The sequence below is a fragment of the Hesperophylax consimilis genome, chromosome 28 (assembly GCF_061612785.1).
Source record: "Hesperophylax consimilis isolate HC1 chromosome 28, BYU_Hcon_1.0, whole genome shotgun sequence".
NCBI lineage: Eukaryota > Metazoa > Arthropoda > Insecta > Trichoptera > Limnephilidae > Hesperophylax > Hesperophylax consimilis.
Window position 1 is genome coordinate 14874789 of NC_142863.1, and position 23386 is coordinate 14898174.

The following is a 23386-nucleotide window of genomic DNA, read 5'->3' on the forward strand; positions in this document are numbered from 1 at the left end:
AACATCGCTTTGCACGGCAGCGCCAGAGATGGATTCATACATTCGTCACTCATGGATACACTGTCCCCCAGATTTCTACCCTCGTACTTTTTCCTCTCTAGAACTTCCTATCCTTCTTTCCTAAAACATACCCTACACAAAAGAAATTAACCACCCCTTAAGGCCCTTCTACTTCCAGAAAAAAAATTTGCACACACGTTCAAATAAGAAGAAAATTACTATCTATATCTGATTTCAAAAATTCTACGTAAAGCACGCCATGACTCATAGTGCCACCATTATTATAAGCAGAAAATTTTGCCTGTGGTGATTTTAATTACCATTTAATTGCGAGAATTCCTTTATATTGTATGATTTGAATAACAAATTCACCCATTTGATAAAAAAAAAAAAAAAAAAAATTAAGAAATTTGACAACTGTTCTGAATCCCATACTATACACTTATATAATCCAACTCAATTGGTTGCACTCCCAACCCCAACCCCAAACCCTGTAAAGGGGTAGCTCTGACCTTTCGTAGTTAATAGTTCAGTCAGAATTCCTAGAACCGTCTCCCGGGATGACCTGAGCGCTTTTTAGAGCTGTATTCTAGAAAGTCGAGCGGTTATTTTGGTATATGTTTCACGGAAAAAAGTATGTTGAAAGCTGAAGTCATTAGTAAATATCATATATGATTCGAAAAAGAGAGGTAGGACATTAACAAATTTTTAGTATGAAATGCACAACGCGTGTCCCCAAAATCGTTCACCCATACTACAAAATCGCAAATCGCATCACCGGCATGCACATAATATCTCCATTTGTTTTTATTATCTATGGTTAATACCAAGTCTGACATCGACTTTCAATGATATGTGACAGTTATCACATCGACTAAAACCTGCTTAATTTTGTACCACTCGCCTAGTGCTCAAAACGTTTTAAAAATTCAGTTTATAAAAAAAACCTCAGGTGAATTTGTTATTACGAAACGACAAACGCAATAGTTGACCAAATACTATTTTTACTCGATCATTTTGCATTTCATCTGCCTGTAAATTTGTCTGTACGTTCCGTTTCCAGTTTAAAAATATGCTGCATCCTCTTTGTTATTCAAATAAACTTTAGTTTAACTAATAATAAATAAACCACTGACTAGATCTATATCTTCGAGCTTTTGTATGAAACAAATTGGTCCTAAAAAACCATAGATATGCCAATATAAATACAGTGAAATTTTCATTCGGAGCCTACTTATTATATTATTCACCAATGAAAAACTCTGAAAGTTTATTCCATAGACTTTCAGAGTTTTTCATTTTTTTTTTTTTGTTTACAGTATTACCGCACAAGAGTCCCAACTGCTCCCGTCTGGAGCCAGTGAGACTATGGCATCCCCAATTGGGGTATGTTGTGAGGCTGAGGGTATTGGGGAGGGGAGGGAGATGGGGAAGAGGAAGGTGAGGAAGTACCTGGCTATTCAGATCTGGTCACCAAACACGGCTAAAGCCATTTCAAGCAACGTTTCAATTCTGAATGGTGGTCTTACACCAGGGCGATACTGAGAGTATCTTCCACTCTGGAACGTGCCGCAAATATACTATATATTATTTTAATTAATTAATTGTGAAATAACACAAATTAATCAAATAAAATTTATTTGCGCACGCCGGGTTCGAACCCGCGACCTTCGGATCTGTAGTCAAAAGCGTATACCACTAGACCACGCCGGCCGTCATTGGTGGATATAGTTGGACGATCAATCGTGACGTCACAATATTTCAGTTCCAATTTTCGTTCGGAGTTATACCCCCTTGGTTTAACTAGATGGCTAACTTTGACAGAGCTTTTCAATATTATGCTACCTACCTGCCTGAAGTGACGTTTCTTTGGAACTTTGGACACATTGTAGAGTTCCTTATTTGAAATAATTTACATGGTTTATAATAATGAGGTAAGCAGGTATTTAAGTACCTACTTATAAATCTTATGATTTCAGAGGAAATTTTAGTTTTTATTTTTCAAATATGTGAAAATTAGAAACATTCTTTTATGGACGCATTGTCTAATAATTGTTCACAAAACCAATTGCTTCAAAGCATCAGTGTTGTCAACTTTGTAAGAACATAAGAAAAGCATCTCTATGTTGGTGTTCTTGTCACAAGACTACCCTAGAGCTTTTAAATGTTGCATAAAAATTCATTTTTAAAATAATGTAAAATAAAAAAAAATTGTATTCGTCACAGTTATTATATAGTAAAAGTAAAATTGTCAATAAGGCAGTTGTACATAAAACAGGCTCTCTGTAAATTTTTTGACAACATTGATACTACCAAAATATCACAACGCAAGTGCGCAACACTAGATTGGGTTCTTCTTGAATGTATCAGCCGGAGACAAAGGAGTTTTTCTTATAAAGCTCCGTTGCTTTATAATATACTCCGTGAAAATATAAAAACTATAGATTCGTTAAATCTATCCAAGAAAATAGTAAAAAATTCCATACTGGCTTAGAGTGATGATTTTTGTTGGATTGCCCATGTCGTGGCTTTTGTCATGAATCACCTTAGGAGCCCCATATTTGATGAGATCCATCTGTGTATGTGTTATGTGATTTACTTATTTGATTGAATATAATTGTAAAGCTGCTCATTTCGACATAGGAATTCCATAGTGAGATGAGCAGCGGGAGAAAATAAATACTAAATATGATATATGTGTGTGAATCTGTGAGATTTTTAATCTGTGAGAAATAGTTAGGATGCAGGCGAATTCTACAATTAATGTTTTTTTTACTGTCATGTTTATTTCTGTCTGTATCCGTATTTTCTCCAATAAAGAAATACATAAAAAAAGAAGCGAAGCCCCCAGACAGAGTTGTGGGGTGTCCATTTTCTCTGCCTACCCCTGAGGCAAACGGTCTCACGGTTAGTCTGTAATGCAGTCCACTGTTCTTTTTTCTATGTAGAGAACCTTTGTCTCTAGAGGATACTTTATAGTATTATCTAGAAGTATTAAAATTTCCATAGAAAATCAACCAGTGATATTTCGAGTATAGTTTCGAGGGTTTTCTAGGAATTTGGGAATCGACCACCCGGTCAAGTTATCATAACCGCCCAATCCACTGAACTAATAATCCCTAGAGGTGTGATGCTTACCAGTTTGAAAAAAAACTATTAATGTTATGTTCTTCTTACCGTGTGAAAACGGGATTTTCTTAAAATGTAAAAGATTGATCTTAATTATACATAGATGTAGTTTCAATTACCACACGTATTTATTTAATATAACGATACAATAGTGAAATCCATCACCATGAGCGACTGACCTAATATACAGTTAAAACCACTGACTAAATTGTTGACTCCGTGTTTTTTGTATGAAATAAATTGGTTCACTATTTAACCATATATATGCCAATAATTAGATACATTTTATCTGCGCAATTCTTCTACGTCATAAACCACCGACGAGGATAAATGAAACTCAAAAAAGTCGCCACCATAGACAATATAATTCTCATTCTGAGCCTACCCCATTCACTAGCAAATATTATTTGTAATAAAATTTTGAAATGCAAAATGTTCCCTCACGACAAACATGGTTCTATCATACTGTAATGTCTGAGAAAATGAGCTTTAAAGTATCTTTCATTACAGTTCATTTACTTAGGACTGCGCTTTTTCAGATAGTACCATGTTGTCTTGTTGAAAAACAATCGAACTGTCGTGAAAATTACTAGAAATTTGAATGAAAAAATTCAAATGTGATTGTTCTTTTCTATGACTGTATCGAATTTTGACATTTCTCTGTTTGTAATAGAAAAATGAAAAACTAAGATAACAAATTAAATAACAGGTTAAATTATTAAATAATAAGTTGAAACGATGGAATTATACCTTGCATGCTATAATAACGATCCAGTATGACATAATAATACGCACAATCCAATCCTGGCGGGAAAACGGGGATATAGTCTGAAAAAGAAAATAGATTCAATTCTGCGGTCAAGTTAAGAGCTTGTACAAACAAAGTAACTTTCGCACTTGTTTTTGGTTACAATCACGAGTCCTATTTTGTGTGCGAGATGTCATGAAGATTAAGCGTAGGTAATGCGTAATGTCTTAACGATCCACTTGGCCTGCGCGCCCAGTATTTGGAAGGCACTCGGTAGCATTCGACTAAAATGAACTTCTGGAATGCACGAATACCACAACGGTGATCGCCAAATTACGTAATTCCTTTCGACTCTGGTCCAATGAAATTGATTATCTCTTCACGAAAGAATTTTTGTATTATTTGTTAATTTTTACCAGAAGTAAGTACAAAATCAGCTTACTTCTGGTACACGGACACGCCCACAAAATACTTCTATCGATTTATATCTCCAGTGGTCAAAACCCTAGGAATCGTTTCATGCATAATTCAGTAGCTGATGGGAACATTGCAAAGGAATACAAATTTCATTCTAATTTGTTATTGAAATAATTCATTATGGGGAGGCGGGTGTGGGTACCGTCATTCCGGTAACCATTTATTGGATAACCAATACTTCTGCCATAGGTCACCTCAAGTGCTTCCTTACGTTGGTGATTTAGTTCATCGGGTGAGATGTGTTTAGGATGAATAGGTGGATAGAACAAAGGGGTTTCTTGGAAATAAAACACTTTTATTATGGTGCTTTTAAATGCCTTCAAGAAAACCTATACAGCACTTGAATCAACGAGTAGGAAAAGCTTAAATCTCTTTGTGGACGGTTAAAAAAATGAAAAATGATGTTAAATTTTTAGGAAGAGAGCAGAGACAGAAATAAATAGAACAAAACATAGAACGATACCGCAGGGATTTTGTGGACATCCAGGGTGGCAGCAGAGGAAAAAATGATTCGAAATATACTAGTACTTAATTTATGGTGACAAACACTTTCAAAACACTTTTGCAAAGCAAATCTTGAATTCCAAGCGGAGAAACGAAACAACCTATCCTCGCGAAAGCTAGAAACTAAGAGCGCTCTGCCCTCCATCGGAGCTGGGGACTGGGGCCTCGCCCCGCCTCCTCCGATAATGGTCAACGCCCCCAGGGTTTTACCATATGAAAATATTTAAATATACAAAGTACTTGATTTTAAGAAAATATTGCGGGGTTGAATGTTTTCATTGTAAGAAAGTTCATTTCATAACACCCTCCACACAGCATACCCAAATATGACATTTTTTTTATTTTTTTTATAGTGAATACCTCACAAGAGTCCCAACTGCTCCCGTCTGGAGCCAGTGAGACTATGGCATCCCCAATTGGGGGATGTTGTGAGGCTGAAGGTAAGTGGGGAAGGGAAAGAGGAAGGTGGGGAAGTACCTGGCTATTCAGATCTAGTCACTAAACACGGCTAAAGCCATTTGGAGCAACGTTTCAATTCTGAATGGTGGTCTTACACCAGGGCGATACTGGTAGTATCTTCCACTCTGGAACGTGCCGCAAATATACTATATATTATTTTAATTAATTAATTGTGAAATAACACAAATTAATCAAATAAAATTTATTTGCGCACGCCGGGTTCGAACCCGCGACCTTCGGAATGGCAGTCCAATGCGTTACCACTGGACTATGCCGGCCGGCCGTCGACATAGGCTCTAAGGGAAATTATTTTCCCAAGGACCTCTCCTGTATGGGGTTAATGTAAAAAATCTAAATATAGGCTAAGGTTGAATAGTTTCGGCAAAGAAAACTTGTATAAAATGGTAAATTTAATGATTTAAAAATTTCACCCAAATTCCCGGCGCTGCCCGAGATTTATCAGACAGTAATTTTCCTATTATTTTTGAACGCCAAGCGTGCAACATTTTATTGAGAATTATTAAAATTTTGCCTGGAGGGGTGTGAAAAATGGATGAAGATGGTTTTTATAAATCTCACGTAGATACCTTTTTTTTGAAGGTCAAGTATGCGAAATTTCATCGATCTCGTAATAAAACTCTAGATTTATATTTAAAAAAAGAACCAAGCCAGAACGTCCGCCACAGACACTCTGCTTTACTATTTTTTTGTTCTTTGGATTCCTTTAATAAAACGGAACTACTAAAAACTAAATAAAGGAAAACTTATCATAGAAAAAATGGAATTTTTTTCATTTCAGTGAATTTCAGTTTTTTTTTTGGCAATGAATGAATGCAAATCTTGGAAGCGGAAATTTATCCATTTTTTTAAATCCGATCGAGCTGAAAATCGGCAGATAGACTCGTTGTCGGTGACAATGCATTCTATCAACTCCTGGTGGCAATCACGTACATATGTGCTTTCTCTGAAATTGGATGACATTACAGCAGTTAATACTGAGCAGCGTCCTCGTGTGGAGTCCAGAAGCCTCCAGTCAGTTTGTAAGGCTGATCGGCTTGTGTAGGCTTCTTTCGTATCACGACAAGGATTGGCTTGCCGTTGAGATAGATGGAGGTTCGCTTCTCATTAAAAACACTTGTGTTTTTGGTTAATATGTTTAATATGTAACACAGAAGAGGGTAGACATTAAACCGAGAGAGAGAAGCGAGAGTTGGGTGATACTGGTAATGTAAAATTGAATGCTAATGTAGAATAAAACAAAAGATCTCGATCACAACAAACTATATAAAACAAAACACTCATATTTGACGTGAATACAGACACAAGATATTATAGATGCGAAATTAATGACAATATTACACTATGACGTGCCATAGACAAAAAGATTTAATATAAAAGGTGGCACAGACAGAAAAAGATAATGTAAAAGGCTCTACACATCGAGATTATAAAATGAAAAAGTGAAAGAGTTTAGGCTTGAATAAAGTTAAATAAAAAAGGACAATCACAAGATACGACACGCAACATACTCCCGGCTTTGACAAACTAAGTTTGTTAACAAAATCATGATGAAGTCGATGAAAGTAAAGTTCACTGGGTTTCACTGTGGAGAATGTCACTGGAGAGTCATTGCATAAATTTCACTGGAGAAAGTTTTTATAGGAATTCACTGGAGAAGTTATTGTAGGAAAGTCACTAAGGTGACAGAGATGATGATGATGCTGATGACGATGATGATGTTGTCTGGTCAACGGGTAGTAGACAGAGCCGGTTGACAGCCCTTGTTACTGTCGATTTAGAGGTAGCGACAGTAGCTGCTCGTGTGATGCCATCAGTGCCAGGGTGTAGTGTCAGAATGCGACCAAGAGCCCACTTGGTAGGAGGTAAGTTATCCTCAAAGAGCAGTACCAAGGAGCCTGGTTGCAGCACGTCTGGGGTTTTGGTCCTCCATTTAGCTCGTTCCTGCAAGAGAGTGAGATACTCCTTAGACCACCTTTGCCAAAAATGTTGAACGAGCTGAGTGGTTCGTTCAAATCTGGAGAGCCTTCCAGAATTCGTAGCGGTCAGGTCCAGTTGAGGTGCAGCAACCAAAGATTCGCCAATAAGGAAGTGACCCGGGGTGAGAGGAGTGAGGTCAGATGGATCGGTGGAAAGGGGGGTGAGCGGACGAGAATTGAGGCATGCCTCGACCTGCGTTAAGACAGTATACAGCTCCTCAAAAGTCAATGACAAGTTACGGAGAACTCTAGTCAAATGATGCTTGGCTGATTTCACTGCGCTTTCCCATAATCCGCCAAAATGAGGAGATCTAGCTGGAATAAAGTGCCATTGAATAAAATGAGAACCGAAAAAATCCGAAAATTCATTCTGAGTCGAAGAGTTCTGCAAAAAAGAGGTTAAGGACTTGAGATCATTTGAAGCTCCTGCAAAATTCCCAGCATTGTCTGAGTAGATATGAGCACATTTTCCACGTCGTGCGATAAAGCGATTGAAACATTTGAGGAAACCCGTAGTAGATAAATCAGTAGCCAGCTCAAGATGAACTGCCTTGGTAGAAAAGCACACAAAGATACACAAATAAACCTTGAGAGTTGTTTTACTACGAATATTTCCAGATTTAATGTAATAAGGTCCTGCGTAATCAACACCACACGTAAGAAACGGGCGTGTTGGTTGCAGTCTAGACTGCGGTTGGTTCCCCATTAATGGTTGAATTGTTGTAGGTTTTGACCTGAAAGAAACTATACATTTACGAAGAACACTGCGTATGGTGCGTCTTCCACAGAGTGGCCAAAATTGTAAACGAATGGATGCGAGTAACGCTTGTGGTCCAGCATGTAATAATTGACGATGGAAATGATTTATGATTAGGTTAGTAAACTGGTGATTGGAAGGTAAAACTACAGGATGTTTTTGATTATAGGTGAGGTTTGCATTTGATAGACGTCCGCCAACGCGCAGTACGTTCTCCGAGTCTAAAAATGGGTTCAATGAGAGAAGTTTACTATTTGACAAAAGACATTTTGATTTTGACTGTAATGCCTTTATATCTGATGCAAAGCATTGCCTTTGAACTATTTTAACAAGCGTTGTCATTGCAGTAGTTAGTTCAAGTACAGTTAGTGTGGTTGTTTGAGATTCAAACTTGCGGAGAGCATTAGTTTTGAAACGAATACAATAAGCTACTACTCTTTGCAATTTATGTAAAGTAGAATAACGATCAAAGATGTCAGTGTTATGTATTTGTGTTATGAATGCTTGAGTAGTGGTTTTCTGTTCCGGAAGTTCTGGTGAATCTGGGATGACGGTAGTTGGCCAATGTGTCTCATTTTGAGATAGCCATAGAGGACCATTCCACCAGAGGTTGCAAGATGCAAGATCCATTGGAGAAACGCCTCTAGATATGAGATCAGCAGGGTTTAGTTTGGTTGAAACATGTCTCCATTGTCCATGAGAGGTTGTGTCTTGAATCTCCGATACACGATTGGCGACAAAGGTTTTCCATCGTGCGGGCGATGCGGCGATCCACGCGAGAGTTATCGTAGAATCGCACCAGTAAGAGGTGGATCCTTGAAATGTTAATGAGTCTGTTACCTTCTTCATGAGTTGAGATAATAAAAGAGCTCCCGATAGTTCTAATCTAGGCAAGGAGATTTTTTTCAGAGGCGCCACTCTTGAGCGAGCGCATAGCAATCTGCAGATCCAGATGCCGTTTTCGAATGTCCGTATGTAAATACATGCTCCATATGCGCGTTCTGATGAATCGCAGAATCCGTGTAATTCAGAATATTCCTTAATTGTAGGTACATGTCTAGGTATAGATATTAGATTAATGTCTTTCAACTGATGTTGAAAATTGAGCCATGAAGTTTGAATATGACTTGGAACGTCTGAATCCCAGTCAATTTTTAATTTCCATAAATCCTGGATGAATAATTTTGCAGTGATATTTATTGGAGCAATTAGACCGAGAGGGTCGAATAGTTTTGCGATTTGTGACAAAAGATTTCTTTTAGTTATAGATGAATTTACAGATGACGTAGCAGGTTGATATCTAAGTGTATCCAGAGTAGAATTCCAACTCAGACCGAGTGTTTTGGAGGTTTCAGATTTTCCCAGTAATGTCGAATCGACAGACTGATTGAGGGATTTTTCGTCTGCGATGAGATTGTCGTCATTGGATTTCCATTTTCGTAGATTCATACAGGCAGAACTTAATATAGAATTTATACTATACTTGAGTTTTAGCGTTGTCTCAAAATCATTACTTCCTGTAAGGAGATCGTCGACGTAAAAGTCATGTAGGATGCGCTGACTTGCGTCTGGCGACGATTCTTGTGAATCCAGTGCTAGTTGCCGTAGACATCTTGTCGCTAAATATGGAGCAGATGCCGTACCGTACGTAACTGTGTTGAGTCTGAAATGAGACAATTTGTTTGAAGATGGGTTTGACCAAACAATTCTTTGTAAATCACGATGTTTGGGAGTTATTAAGATCTGACGGTACATTTTTTCTATGTCCGCAGATATTACATATCTGTAAGTTCTGAAACGTAGGATTATTGAAAGGAGATCATCTTGAACGGTCGGTCCAACCATGAGGATGTCATTTAGAGAGAGCCCTGAGGAGGTTTTCGCAGATCCATCAAACACGACCCTCAGTTTGGTGGTTTCGCTGGATTCACGTAGAATAGAATGGTGAGGTAAGTAGAAATGATGGTTAGAGGATGAAGTGTTGTCCTCAATAGATATTTCAGACATATGGTTTAGGTGAATATATTCATTCATGAATTCAGAGTATTGCAATTGTAGTGGAGGTGAGAGTTTCCGTTCAACGGAGAGCCATCGTTTTGTAGCTGTGTTTAGCGAAGAACCCAAGTCTTGTGGGTTTTCCTTGAGCGGAAGCTCCACGATGAATCTACCATCTTCATTTCTGTAATGTGTGTCAATGAAGTGTGATTCGACAGCCTTTTCTTCCAAGGACTGAGGTGGATGAGAAAGGTTTTCTTCCATATGCCAGAATTTAGTCATGAGATCATGAAGGGCATTGTTGTCTTTAATGGAAAATAAAGAAATACCTTCGTCAGCTGGTATGTCGGTGTGTGTAATTACCCAGCCGAAAGCGGTTTGTTGAAGTTGCATTCCTGAGATGTTTGTTCGCCTTTGTTCTAGGCAACTCCAGAACATGTCGCAGCCAAGAAGGATGTCGATTGATGCAGGTTCATGATAGGTTGGGTCTGCTAGCTTCATGTGAGATGGGAGCGTAGCTGTTGCGTTGCTGGTGATTTTGTGTACTGGAATGTTTGGAGTAATTTCATTTAAACAGATGCAAGATAATTGTTTTACAAAACGCTTTTTATATTGTGAAGCAATGGTTATATTAGTTTTGAAATTACTGTTGAATGATGCGCCGGTTATTCCAGTAATTGGGCTATCTGACTTTATTAGCTGAACACCTAGATGCGTAGCTAATTTTGTGGTAATGAAGTTGCTTTGACTGCCAGAATCGAGTAAAGCTCTGGCCTGGATGAAATGTCCTTGCGCATTCTTCACATTGAGAATAACAGTAGATAGTAAGGCATGAGATTCGTTCGCCATGGATGTAGCGGAGATGATTGGACCTTGTTTAGATTCAGTTTGAACTTCTTTGTGAAACAGAGTGTGATGTTTTTTGTTACATGTTTTGCAACGGAATTTGCTTTGACATTGTTCATAAGAATGACCCTTTCCTAGACAGTTGTAACATAATTTAAAAGTCTTAGATGCATTTATTCTGTCTTGAAGAGTCATTTTCTGAAGTTTAGGGCATTGATAGATAGTATGATTTTCAGAACAGACATTGCAAAAATAATTTGGAGATGTTACAAAAGTGAAATTTGGTTTTTTGCTATTAATGTTATCAGATTTATGAGCTGTTGCAGATGACTTTGGAATAGATTGAAGCATAATAGATTTATCGGTTAAAAACTTTATGAATGTTTCCATAGAATGAACGTAAGTATTTGGTTCAGGAATGGGAATTCGTTCCCACTCGCGAGGATCAAGTTTTTTTGATAAATGATGAATTAGTAAGGCATCCCAATGTTCTGTAGGTAGGTTTAAATTTTCCAAAGCCCGTAAATTAATTAAAATTTGATCTAAAAAGGCTTGAATTTCTTTGGAAGATTCAACTTTAATGTTTGCAATATTGTATATAGCTTGGATGTGGTTTTGAATTATTAAGCGTTTATTTGCGTATCGATCTGTTAATAAATTCCACGCAATTTGATAATTATTTGATGAGATTTCCAGAGATGTTAATAATTTGGAAGCGTTTCCGGTTAAGCACGATTTAAGATAGTGAAATTTCTGAATTGCAGATAATTCCTGATTTGTTTCAATTAATGATTGAAAAGATTCTTCGAAACAAGTCCACTCAGAGAATGTTCCGGAGAAAGTAGGTAGTCTCAAAATTGGTAATTGAATTTTGGAATTTATATTTAATTGTGATTGATGTGAATTAAGTTTGGAATCGCTCGTCAGACGCGATTTTGCTTCGGAGATGGCCTTGAAATACATTGTTTCAAAGCGATCGGTTTCATCATCCGAATCGAAATTCAAACTTTCATCACACATACTGATTTTAAGTTGAATTTCCATGAATAAGTCATGCAAAGGTTCGATTTTTGCCAATCGGACTTGGATGATTGACGGATCCGTTCGGTCTTCATCTAACAATGACTGAAACTTCGTTATCAGCCCTTTGATCTGACCTCTTCTGGCTATGAAAGCCTTCAGGTTGTCCGCCATTGTCAGATGATTAGAGATCCGTGCCTGTTATGATTGAGAAACAGCAAAAGTATTAACACAGTACGGAGGGAAAGTTGAAAGGATTGACTTAATTTGGTGCTTGCTGTGATGATTGCTGATTTCTCCTGTGGTGGCTTGGGTGATGATTGCTGGTGCAATCCGGCTCGAAGGACCATGAGCAGCGTCCTCGTGTGGAGTCCAGAAGCCTCCAGTCAGTTTGTAAGGCTGATCGGCTTGTGTAGGCTTCTTTCGTATCACGACAAGGATTGGCTTGCCGTTGAGATAGATGGAGGTTCGCTTCTCATTAAAAACACTTGTGTTTTTGGTTAATATGTTTAATATGTAACACAGAAGAGGGTAGACATTAAACCGAGAGAGAGAAGCGAGAGTTGGGTGATACTGGTAATGTAAAATTGAATGCTAATGTAGAATAAAACAAAAGATCTCGATCACAACAAACTATATAAAACAAAACACTCATATTTGACGTGAATACAGACACAAGATATTATAGATGCGAAATTAATGACAATATTACACTATGACGTGCCATAGACAAAAAGATTTAATATAAAAGGTGGCACAGACAGAAAAAGATAATGTAAAAGGCTCTACACATCGAGATTATAAAATGAAAAAGTGAAAGAGTTTAGGCTTGAATAAAGTTAAATAAAAAAGGACAATCACAAGATACGACACGCAACAAATACACCAAATAAATGTCGGTCCAACCCGATCGGCATTTGGCTAGGTTGATAGCGATTCGATACTAAGGTTCAATACTTAGTAAAACTAAAAAAAGTGTTAAAAGACGTTTTAAAATTGATGTATTATTGATTATTTTATTAAATGACGTTAAGGTTGTTGAACATTTTATTAAATGACGTTTATGTTGTTGAACATTTGATTAAATGACGTTTATGTTGTTGAACATTTTATTAAATGACGTTTATGTTAATGAACATTTTATTAAATGACGTTTATGTTGTTGAACATTTTATTAAATGACGTGTATGTTGTTGAACCTTTTATTAAATGACGTTAAGGTTGTTGAACGATTTCTAGAACACGTTTTCATCACACATCTAGCGAAGCTTAATGCTAAATCACTATTTTGATTAATCTTTATAATGAATTGGTTTACAATATGAATACCAATAAATATGTTTTAGATAAATTGAAGGTTTTCCTATCGTTTTGCTTGAGCAGAAATACAAATAAAAATATAAATGTAAACTACTAAAAAATATATATATATTTTAATAGAAATGTATGAACGCGTAAAGGAAACAACTTAAAAAAAATACAGGATTATAGCTTAGATAATCTGTGACAGTTTCACTTGATTAAATTTTTTGTTTTCTTATAAAATTGTTTACAAAACAAATAAAAACCAGTTTTGTGCTTGAAATTGAACGTTTCTAGACTCCGTTTGTCAAGCGATTTTAATGCCAATTACCTACAATATAAGGTATACACATTTTTGGCTTATAGCTCCCTCTTAAGGATGTCCACATGTTATGCATTTAAAAAAAACATAATGTATTTTTAGATTCATTGCTGAGTAATATTTATTTCTTAATCTCTTGCGTAAAGCTAACCTCCGTAAAGCCAAATTGAACGCGTGCATAATCCATTGTTGACTTCAACTTCAAGCATACCTAGCTCCGAACCAACAAACCCTTAATTAATAATATGCAAGGCTTTGTTTGCAGTATGAACGCCTTTAGCTGGGGTGGTCTCTCCGGTATCATTAGCATCATCCCTTTCAGCAGAACAGATTCAAAAACAATGTCATAAATCACGCATTTGAATGATAATACGCCAGGATATGTTCAAGTATCTGTCGCTAGTACGCAGCTTGTTAGAATACAATTCAATAGTGTGGTCCCCATACTACCAGATTCGTATTAAAAATATTGAACGTGTGCAGCACAAATTGTTTCGATTTATTAACTTCAAATTACGTATACCTATTCAAGACATAAACTATACATTCTTACTAAATACATTCCATAGAAAATAGTAGAAAAATAAATGACCTAACTTTTTTATTTAAGATTATTCACTCCAAACTAGACTGTTGTGAACTCCTGCAACTTATAGTTTTCAGAGTACCTACTCGACCAACTAGGCAAAATATATTATTCTGCAACAATTTCAGTACCAACTACCACATAAATGCACTTATTTCTCGCTTTCACACACTTGGAAACAAGTTCACCTCAAATATCGTCACATTTAATATAAGTTTGCCTGTGTGCAAGAGATACCTGAATGACATTTTTGTGTAGCATATTTAAAGAGCGATTGCGTATATTTGTTGTTTTCTTGTAGATATGTTGTGAAAAATAAAAACCTTCTGTTGTCACTGTATTATGCAGTAAATGGTGTAAAATATGTATCATGTAAAAGCCCATCAGGGCGTTTAAATTAATATATAAATAAGTGTTCACTATGGTGAAATACAATGGTTGATTCTATAGAATAAAGAATAACACGTTACGACCATCATTATAACTGAAAAAAATAAAACTTTATGTACACCACTCTTTAATCAAAAACGATCGAGATGTTTCAAAACTAATGGTTTCTTCGTCAGGATAAACGTACTTTGAATATTAACTAATTAGCTATCACGCCGTTTCCCCGCAGAGGTTAAACAACTCGGTTTTGGCATACACTCCTTGCGTCATTCTGGTTCATCTATTGTATCATACATACTTTTGTCATACTTCCGGAGATTTCTCTACACCAGGGAGAATGACTACCGACTTTCTTTTGGGTATGCTCGGAATGAATCATCTACAGGTCAGAAGGGATGTACACATTGCTACACATTTCTTCTGACTGATTCGTGGATGGTTTGAAAACTCAGCTATCGTGGAGATCGTTCATTTTTATGTTGCCGATGGTAATCTCCGTCATCGACAACATAGACTGTTCTGTCTCCTGCAGGACTAACTTGCCAATGTTCATGCCGGTAAGAAGAGCAATCATGTTGTTGGAAAGAATCAATTCGGATATCGACATTTTTTGCATCACTAAAGCTGCCTTTAAAAGACAAAATCTGTTGTTACTAGTATAGTTGATAAACCCACTGTCCATATTTATGGAAGATTTTTTTCGTGAAAAGTGTTAAAATCACGCACTAAATGGAAAATTTAATTGAATTCTGTTATTCAAACACTCGACATGGTCCGACTCAAGTATTTGGTTCACTTGATCGTGCCATGTCTTCCTCGGGCGTCCCTGCTTCTATCATTCAAATTTGCGTCATATATTCTCCTTACACTCCTCTCTTCGTTAATTCACTCTACATGCCCAAACCATATAAGCGTTCCTCTCTTAATTTTACTCATACAAAATTGACACATTTTGCAATAGACAAACAAGTATTGGTAAATAAGTACAGATAGACAAAAATAAATTTCTTAAAGATGCTGTCAGAAGGTATGAGAATTTGTGATTAATTAACGTAGAAATCGAAAATTTCAGAACGTATCCAAAAAACCAAAGACTATGTTTTAAATGTGATGAAATTCGCTTACATATTTTATGATTATAATTAAACATATGTTTTTTTAAATTAATAAATTTTGAATATAAACATATCATTTTTTAAATAAATAAATTTCGAATACAAACATAAAAAGATTCAAAATTGCTTACCTTACGTTTCTTTACCTAAGCAGAACTAAAATTACTAATAACAAAAAACCCGTTTTATTGGAAAAATGCACCATAAAGATTACTGCTACCTTAATTTTTGTTATTTCATACAAAACTCTCTTGATTTTTTTCTCAACTTGCGGTCGAAACCTTTGGTTTCATAGATGTGTATATTTTTATTTTTCTGTGGTTAACATTTAGATTTGACTATAAAGCGTTGTAACTTCTCTTTATATCACCGATTAAATCATACTTCTCACCATGACAGTCAGAGAGACCCGACGATTTTTTTAAGACCGTATGTGCTGTACCCAAAAACGAACAAATTGACTATATTATACTATAGCAGTTTGTGTAACAAATCGCCTTACGGGTTACTTAGTTATATTATATAAAAAAAAGATGAAATAAATAAAATTATTAATTGTTTTTTTGTATAAAAATAACTTTCATAAACTAACAAAAACGAATACATCAAAAACGTTTTTATAACAAAACAGAATGAACAGAGTAACTGAGATGTCTAAATAACAAAAAAATTATCAATATAGTTATGAATTTAAAAATAATTTTAAGACATAGCTATTTAAAAAAAAAATGGTTAGTAATAATAATTAATTAAAATAAATTTCAACGTATGTAAAACTTGTAACCCTTTATTTATATCAAAAAAGTTTTTTCTAACTTGAGAATAATAAATATTATTCAAACACTTTCAGTGCTCCTTAAATCTGGTATTAAAATTTCTTAAATCTAAAAAAGTTACAATCGTTACAAATTAATTTATAGACCCCTGAAAAAAAATATGTATATGCAATTATCGAGAACTTGGCTGGCAGAAGATTTAACCCGCACGCCTAAATAGAAAACGAACCCTTCATAATATCATTAAAAAAATATCTTACAGTGGTAGACATAAAGGACAGACTGCCACAACACTCAGTTTTGGTACAAACTCCTTGCTTCATTAACTTTTTGCAAATAAAATTATTTTATAACAAAAAATAAGCCGCAGATAATGAGGTTATACTTCAAAAGATGCTTCGCATTGTTGCTTACCGATCTCAACACCACTGTAAGAAACCATCCCCTTGTTCAGGCATGGCTGCGTTATTTCGTCATTATTTTGAAAAGTGACATTAGATACATCCCTTTGTACAGCCTTCCTTTGTCAATGTGATGAAAGGGAAGTTCTTGACGATTCGGAAGGATGTTGTGATGATAATGGATGTTTTTAAAGTATATTTTGAAAATAATGAAGAAGAAAAACATATTTGTAGTTTGGCCGATTCAAAGGTATCCCGCACAAACAACTTGTCAATTTATACGAATTTTGCTTGCTGATACAAATATTACTTACATTTTCACAATGCGCGTGAAATGATCATAGATAATAGAAACAAGGGAAATGGGCCATAAAAAACACATCTACACCTCAGCACAGGTTCTGCTAATGAGGTGTAACGGAACACTATAATAGTTTATTTAAAATCATGTATGGTGCAGACACATAACGCTATACGCAACAAAGCGTGGTCTATATCACCATATCGCTCGTCACACAATCCCATACACACCTGACATATGATGTGTGATAAGTGTGGGCGTGGCGATGATGATATGCCGTTATTTGTTAGACAGGCGAAATTTGAAAATTATATGACTCCTATCTACCACTCCCCTGCTAACACACGTCATATTCCTCTAGCACGGAGTATCGGAATATCTTGGCAGCTCCCTAATTGAACTGACCCCCTCTTCTGCCATGGGAAGAGGAAGATTATTGCGTAGTGTGACACCTTGACATATAATATATATAGGCCACGCCCGAAAAAGCTTATATGCATATAGCGTGGTCTGTCATTAGTATTACAGTACCTACACATCACCATCAGTGGCTGAGTTGGCATCGTGTCGGGGTCACACGCAGGTATCGTGAGTTCGATTCCTCGACCAGCAAAGTCCTTCATCACGACAAAAGTAACATTTCCACTTACTATAGGGACGGTTGTTTCATAGAAATTAAATAATTCAACAAATTTCAAAGTTCTGTGAAGGTTTTATTCAAGTTCTGTTATTATATAATTATTAGCCAGTTGTCTCACAAATCTAAAATACACATGGTTATTTGTAACCTGGGAACGTGTCTTTCTTTTTTTTTTAAATCGTCATTCTTACACATCTGTATTTTTTTCGTCTTTCCGTGAAGGTGCAATTTTTGCAGTGGAAACGGACAATCTGAGTATATAGTATTTTGATAAAGTAGTGCTATTAGATATCAGTATGGAAGATCTGCAGTCTTTTGTGTCTAGGATGAACTAATATTTATTTATGCATGCAGACAGATTTATTTATGATTAAGTAGTGGTGAAATTTAAAAGAGATATCACAAAAATACCGTGTATTATTAAAATTATGAACGGTGGATCCTTGGAGAGGTTGGCAAATGTCGGCAACGGGTGCCTGCGTACGAATCTCCACACAAATATATGTCGGTAGTCAATTGGATACTTAAATCGTCGAATATCGTATACTTGTGTATTCCCGTGGAAAAGGGTCTTAGAGTTACTGCTTGAGGAAAATTAAAGAAATTTACTTATTTGTAGTTCGATGCAACACAACATTCATTTTCATAATTACTGCTTAACTAATTTGATGTTTTCTTTGTCTGCAGGTTATAGTAATGAGCAGCAGCACTGCATCAGACCGAACCATCAACACCAGCACGGAAAGTGCCAATACCATCCTCACCAACGTCACTGTCACAGACGGTGATACCACGGAAGACAGTTTAGACCAAGAACCTCCACAAGACATACTCATCTCCCTAGACAGTGGCTCCAGTCTGGACGGAAAGTCACCTGCAAGACATCACCATCACAGATCACTCACAGAAAGAAGATCCCAAAACAAATACTGCAAACTATCACAGCAGATGGATTCTTCATTAGACAAACAAACTTACATCATGGACTCTGAGATAACCCTGACAGAAACAACTTTTGACAATGACAGTAACAGGAAACTTGATTATGCCAAAATCAATGACGATCAGAAGTGTCCAAGTACAGCACCTCCAGGATACCACCAAGGAACAGACACCAAATTCCCATTTGATGAATGTGGAAACCTCATGTATGAATCACAGTCAGCTAAAGAACCTAGATCCATCTTTGATTCTGCTGGCAGTTCACCAAGCCAACGCAACTCTGCCAAATTTATATTTGATGTTCCTATGCCAACTTCACCAACAGATCCTAGGTCACCGGATTTGTTGCTCTCTGGTTTCGACATGGAAGAGAAACCACCAAGAAGCCCGAAGGCCTCGAGTTCTAAGAATGAAACTAAGTTCACATTTGAAGGATTCCCACTGCCAACTGCGCACAAAAAGAGACACTCCACTGATTCTAGATCATCACAAAAGGCTAGGAATAGAACTTCCAGCGTTATTGATGGCAAAAGCGCAACACCACCACTGCCAGATCTGCGAGTTGACTTCTTCACCGATAACAATGAAGTTCAGGAAAGGATAAGATCCAGGCCAAACTCCTGCCTTTTACAGACTAACGAGGATATGATCAAGCTTCGTCAAGAGCTTGAAGGAACCGTTTCTGGCCATCAAAACAGAAACTCTTCTTCCAGAAGGCCGTCAGCAACAAGGGGATACAACAGTTCAGACAACGCCAATAGTCCAAGCATAAGTATTAACGTTACAACAAATCCTTTGGATAACGGAGCTGGATGTTGCAATCTCACCTGCCCAGCGTATGCTATTAATCAATACAGATGTTGTGCTTGTTGCTCTAACCAAACTCAAAACGCCAATCGAAAGATTCCTCAAGCAACGATAGTGGTCCAGCAAGCATCATTGTCTTTAGATTACTCCAATGTTTCTACGATTCTTTTGAAAGACGAAAACGATTTTATTTCAAACACGTCTCCGTCTTCTATGACTGGGAGTCACCACAAGTTGAGTGTCAAAAAGAAGAAACAAAGAGACGAGAACATGAAACAGCTGCTGGATGTCACCAACCAGCTGACTCAAGAAGAGATACATGACTTTGAAATGAGGTTAGTACAATCATGTATTTTTGACTTCTTATTCATTAGTTTCATTAGCTGTGCAAATTGGTTACGAATTAAATAAAACATCTCTTACGCCCTTAAAACTATGAATTCTTATTCTGGAAGATGATTTTTACTTCAGACATTTTTTTTTTGCACAAAAATGATTTCATATCGTAGTCAAAGCCAGTTAACATTATAACCAGACAGTTAAACAATATAATTTTATCAATCAGCAGTATCAAAACATTTTCTGAAAAATCTATTGTTTTGACACAGAACCAACGAACAATATGGGGCCTTGTCTTGTTTTTGACTGAAAAATGTAGGCGTGAAATAAAAATTATTGGATATTTTTTGAGATTTTCACTGCAAAATAATGACTACCTCCTTCTTTAGCCAATGTTTTGGAAAGCATTACAGTGTATATTATCAGGGCAAATGAGTAATGAAAATTATTACTTCATTCTTAAAACGCCACAGAGAAAATTGCTCTGCAATTCTTTTTAATACATTCACTCCACTCAGTCACTTTTATGTCATTTTGGGGATGTTGTATGAAAAGAATTTGGACGATGCATATGATGTAGGGGGGGAGGAATTACATTAATGAATTGTAGAAACGAACCGGTTTCATGTGAAAAAGGATTCATAGTATTAAAACAAAACCTTACCAGAAAAATCCTGCACAGAGACAGCGCCTCTAGAGGTAGATGCAAGCAAATTGTTTTAACTTATTCATTTAGATTTCGTTTCACATTATTTTTTGCTGATCTCATTTCGTTTTAATGTTTCCCTTGAGAGCAGTAGACTGTTATTGCGGGGCAGGTGCATGGAGGACTGAGGGCGTCTTTCAAATGATATCCAGTTTTAACCTCCACGGCGTTAGCGGTCATAAAACTACCATTTTTTTTATATTCCCACTATTATTTTAACAAGATTCTTACATTTATGTGATTTAATTACATTTTACTCTAGTAATGTATGTAATTGAAGATTTTAGTAACTGTAAATCAATGTAGGTATATGGAAATTTGTCGCTGACATCTAAGGAGAAATTTACTATATTATAAAAACAACTATATTATACATATTTTTAAAATGATAAACTAATGTTTATACGACAAAGTTTTATGCATAGCACAAAGGATAACAAATAATTATAAGCAATAATTAGTCGCCTGAAATATCAATACAAATTGAAAATATCTCTCGAGTAAAAATAAATGCCGTCAACGGGAATTGAACCCGTACCTTCTGATGTCCGTTCAGGTGATCTAAAAAATACTCGATTATTTCAAAGGCCAAGATGTATTCTACTTGCAGTATTTAATTGAAGCATCTGAAACATTTCTAGGCGACCAAATTTTCAAACCAAAAACACATGATTTTGCATTACTACGTAGTGCATCGCCTTAAAACAAGATTTTTTCGAACAACACCCAAATCTGTTTGACAAACATGCTTTTTTGGAAAATACCTTTATCTATTGGAAGTAAAAGCAACACTCGCTTTTGTTCCTCTATCTGCACAGAAAGACTGAGCCACAGCAACGCGCGGTAGAGTACAGCTAGTAGGTAATATATAAAATTAAATATTTTTAAAAATCATAGATTTAGTCAACTCAACACAACTAAATTCGTCTCCAAAGGTAATAAACCCACCCAAGGGTGTATTCATACATTTGTAATTAATGCTTCTCCGTTGGCAATAAAATTAAATAAGTCGTAAATTCGCAATATTGTTCAGAGCAAATAGAGTTTATTCTGAATACAAATACTACGTTACATTATAGCAAGGATTTGTATTAAATTGTACATGTCTGAAGATGAACAAGTAGGGGAAAGTTTCAATGTTTTTTTTAATTTAATTTAAAAAAGTTATGTTAACCCCTCAGGCATTTTTTTATTGCTTTGGGGACAACTCAAATGGTCTTATAGAAATCGTTGTGTCTCCCTTACTCTCATGGTGAGAAATATGATCTGAACGGTGTTAGAAAGAGAAAACACCACGCTTTATATTCAAATCTAGAATTTAACTACGAAATAATTAAAATGTGCACCTTTATGATACCAAAAGTTCCAACGGCAATATTTATAAATTATTTTTATATGAAACATCAAAAAAGTGAGGTCATATTAACATGTATTTAGAAAAATGCAAGAGTTTTATATGTAATTTCGCTATCAGTATTTTTAGTTGAAAAAACGTAGGGTGACTAATTTTTGTATGTTCACATTCGATATTTTAATGTTAAAAAAAATATATGTTTAAATTATTATAAGTCGCTTGAAATATCAATAGAAATTTAAAATACCTCCCGAGTAAAAATAATAGTAAATGTAGTGATATTTCAGTCGACTAACTATTGCTTATAATAATTTATTATCCCTTGTGCTATGCATAAAACCGGTGACCGGGTATGTCATCAAAATGACAACACACCTCCGAAAAGTGATATGAAGTCATAAAAAGTGATGAAACAAAAACTAGGTTAAATAGGTTACATAGGTAACTTTAAAACCTACTTTTTGTTTCATAACTTTTAATGACTGTATATCACTTTTTAAGGTGTTTTGAATATTTATTTTGATGAAATATCACGGAACCCATGAAACCTTGTCTTATAAACATTAGTTTTTCATTAAAAAAAATTATATGTTTATTTGAAATAATACATTTCGAAAGCGTATTTCATCACATTTAAAAAACAGGGAAAGTTTTCGGATATGTTCAGTAATATTACATAATATTGATCATTACGAATTGAGCTTGTAGTAGGAACCACGATCAATGAACTCTGGCTGGATAAAGATTTTATATCCATCAAGGCCACCATCTTAAAACGGAACCTGAACGTAATAAACAATTTTACGAACACGTGAAATGACAAATCGTCGAGATAAATCAGGACTTTGCTACAATCAGTAACGGCTCGTGACTTTTGAGTGTGTTAGGGTGCTAAATTTGACAAAATTCGCCATTATTGGTGCTGTTTAGTGCAAAAAGATTTTTTTTTTTCGAAAATTCGATTTTTAAATTTCAGTTTACACTCATCCGCACGGATTTCATGAAAATCTTCATATGTGAAACTGAATTTACGAAAAACAACATCAATAATGCCATTTTTGTAATATTAGCAATCTAGTTCACCCAAAAGTCACAAGCCGCCACTGACTACGTACGATCTATCAATAAAATTCAGATCTGGGCAGTTGTAGGTTTTCACAGGGAATATAAAGGGAGAAAAATAAATCTTGCTAATGTATTAAGTATCTCTTCATATTATTGGTAATCCGGTTAAAAATGGGATTGTAGGACGTTTCCTGATAACTTTTAGTAATTCCTAACATATCGAAACTCGTGTTCATGCACCTGCGCTTGCCTCGATAATATACAATGACAAAATATTACGATTTTTGTAAAAACACGTGATGATTCCGACATCGTGATATTACTTCCTCTCTTGCTAAAAGTTTAACAGGAAACCTATCAATTTATTTGTTAAGAGCCTACAATTTTGTTTTTAACAGGATTACTAAT

The 23386-nt window shown here is 35.7% G+C and overlaps 2 protein-coding genes across 2 annotated transcripts in view; one reads left to right on the top strand and one right to left on the bottom strand.

Moving 5' to 3' along the window:
• Positions 1 to 23386, top strand: part of LOC149410234 (uncharacterized) — a 160500-nt gene that overhangs the window by 85637 nt on the left and 51477 nt on the right. Inside the window, exon 5 of the mRNA XM_089648979.1 lies at positions 18453 to 19849. Within this exon, the coding sequence (XP_089505105.1) occupies positions 18453 to 19849 (1397 nt within the window). The remainder of the gene's footprint in view (positions 1 to 18452; positions 19850 to 23386) is intronic.
• On the bottom strand, positions 6318 to 12121 carry LOC149410235 (uncharacterized). The gene is made up of 2 exons (XM_089648526.1): positions 10396 to 12121; positions 6318 to 9734 (listed from the first exon to the last, which is right to left on the bottom strand). The coding sequence occupies exon 2, from the start codon at positions 9518 to 9520 to the stop codon at positions 7013 to 7015; it is 2508 nt and encodes an 835-aa protein (XP_089504652.1). The 5' UTR covers positions 9521 to 9734; positions 10396 to 12121; the 3' UTR covers positions 6318 to 7012.

What these genes read in the sequence shown, in the direction of transcription:
- LOC149410235 (XM_089648526.1), bottom strand. Translation starts at nt 9,520, where the DNA reads ATGAATCTACGAAAATGGAAATCCAATGACGACAATCTCATCGCAGAC.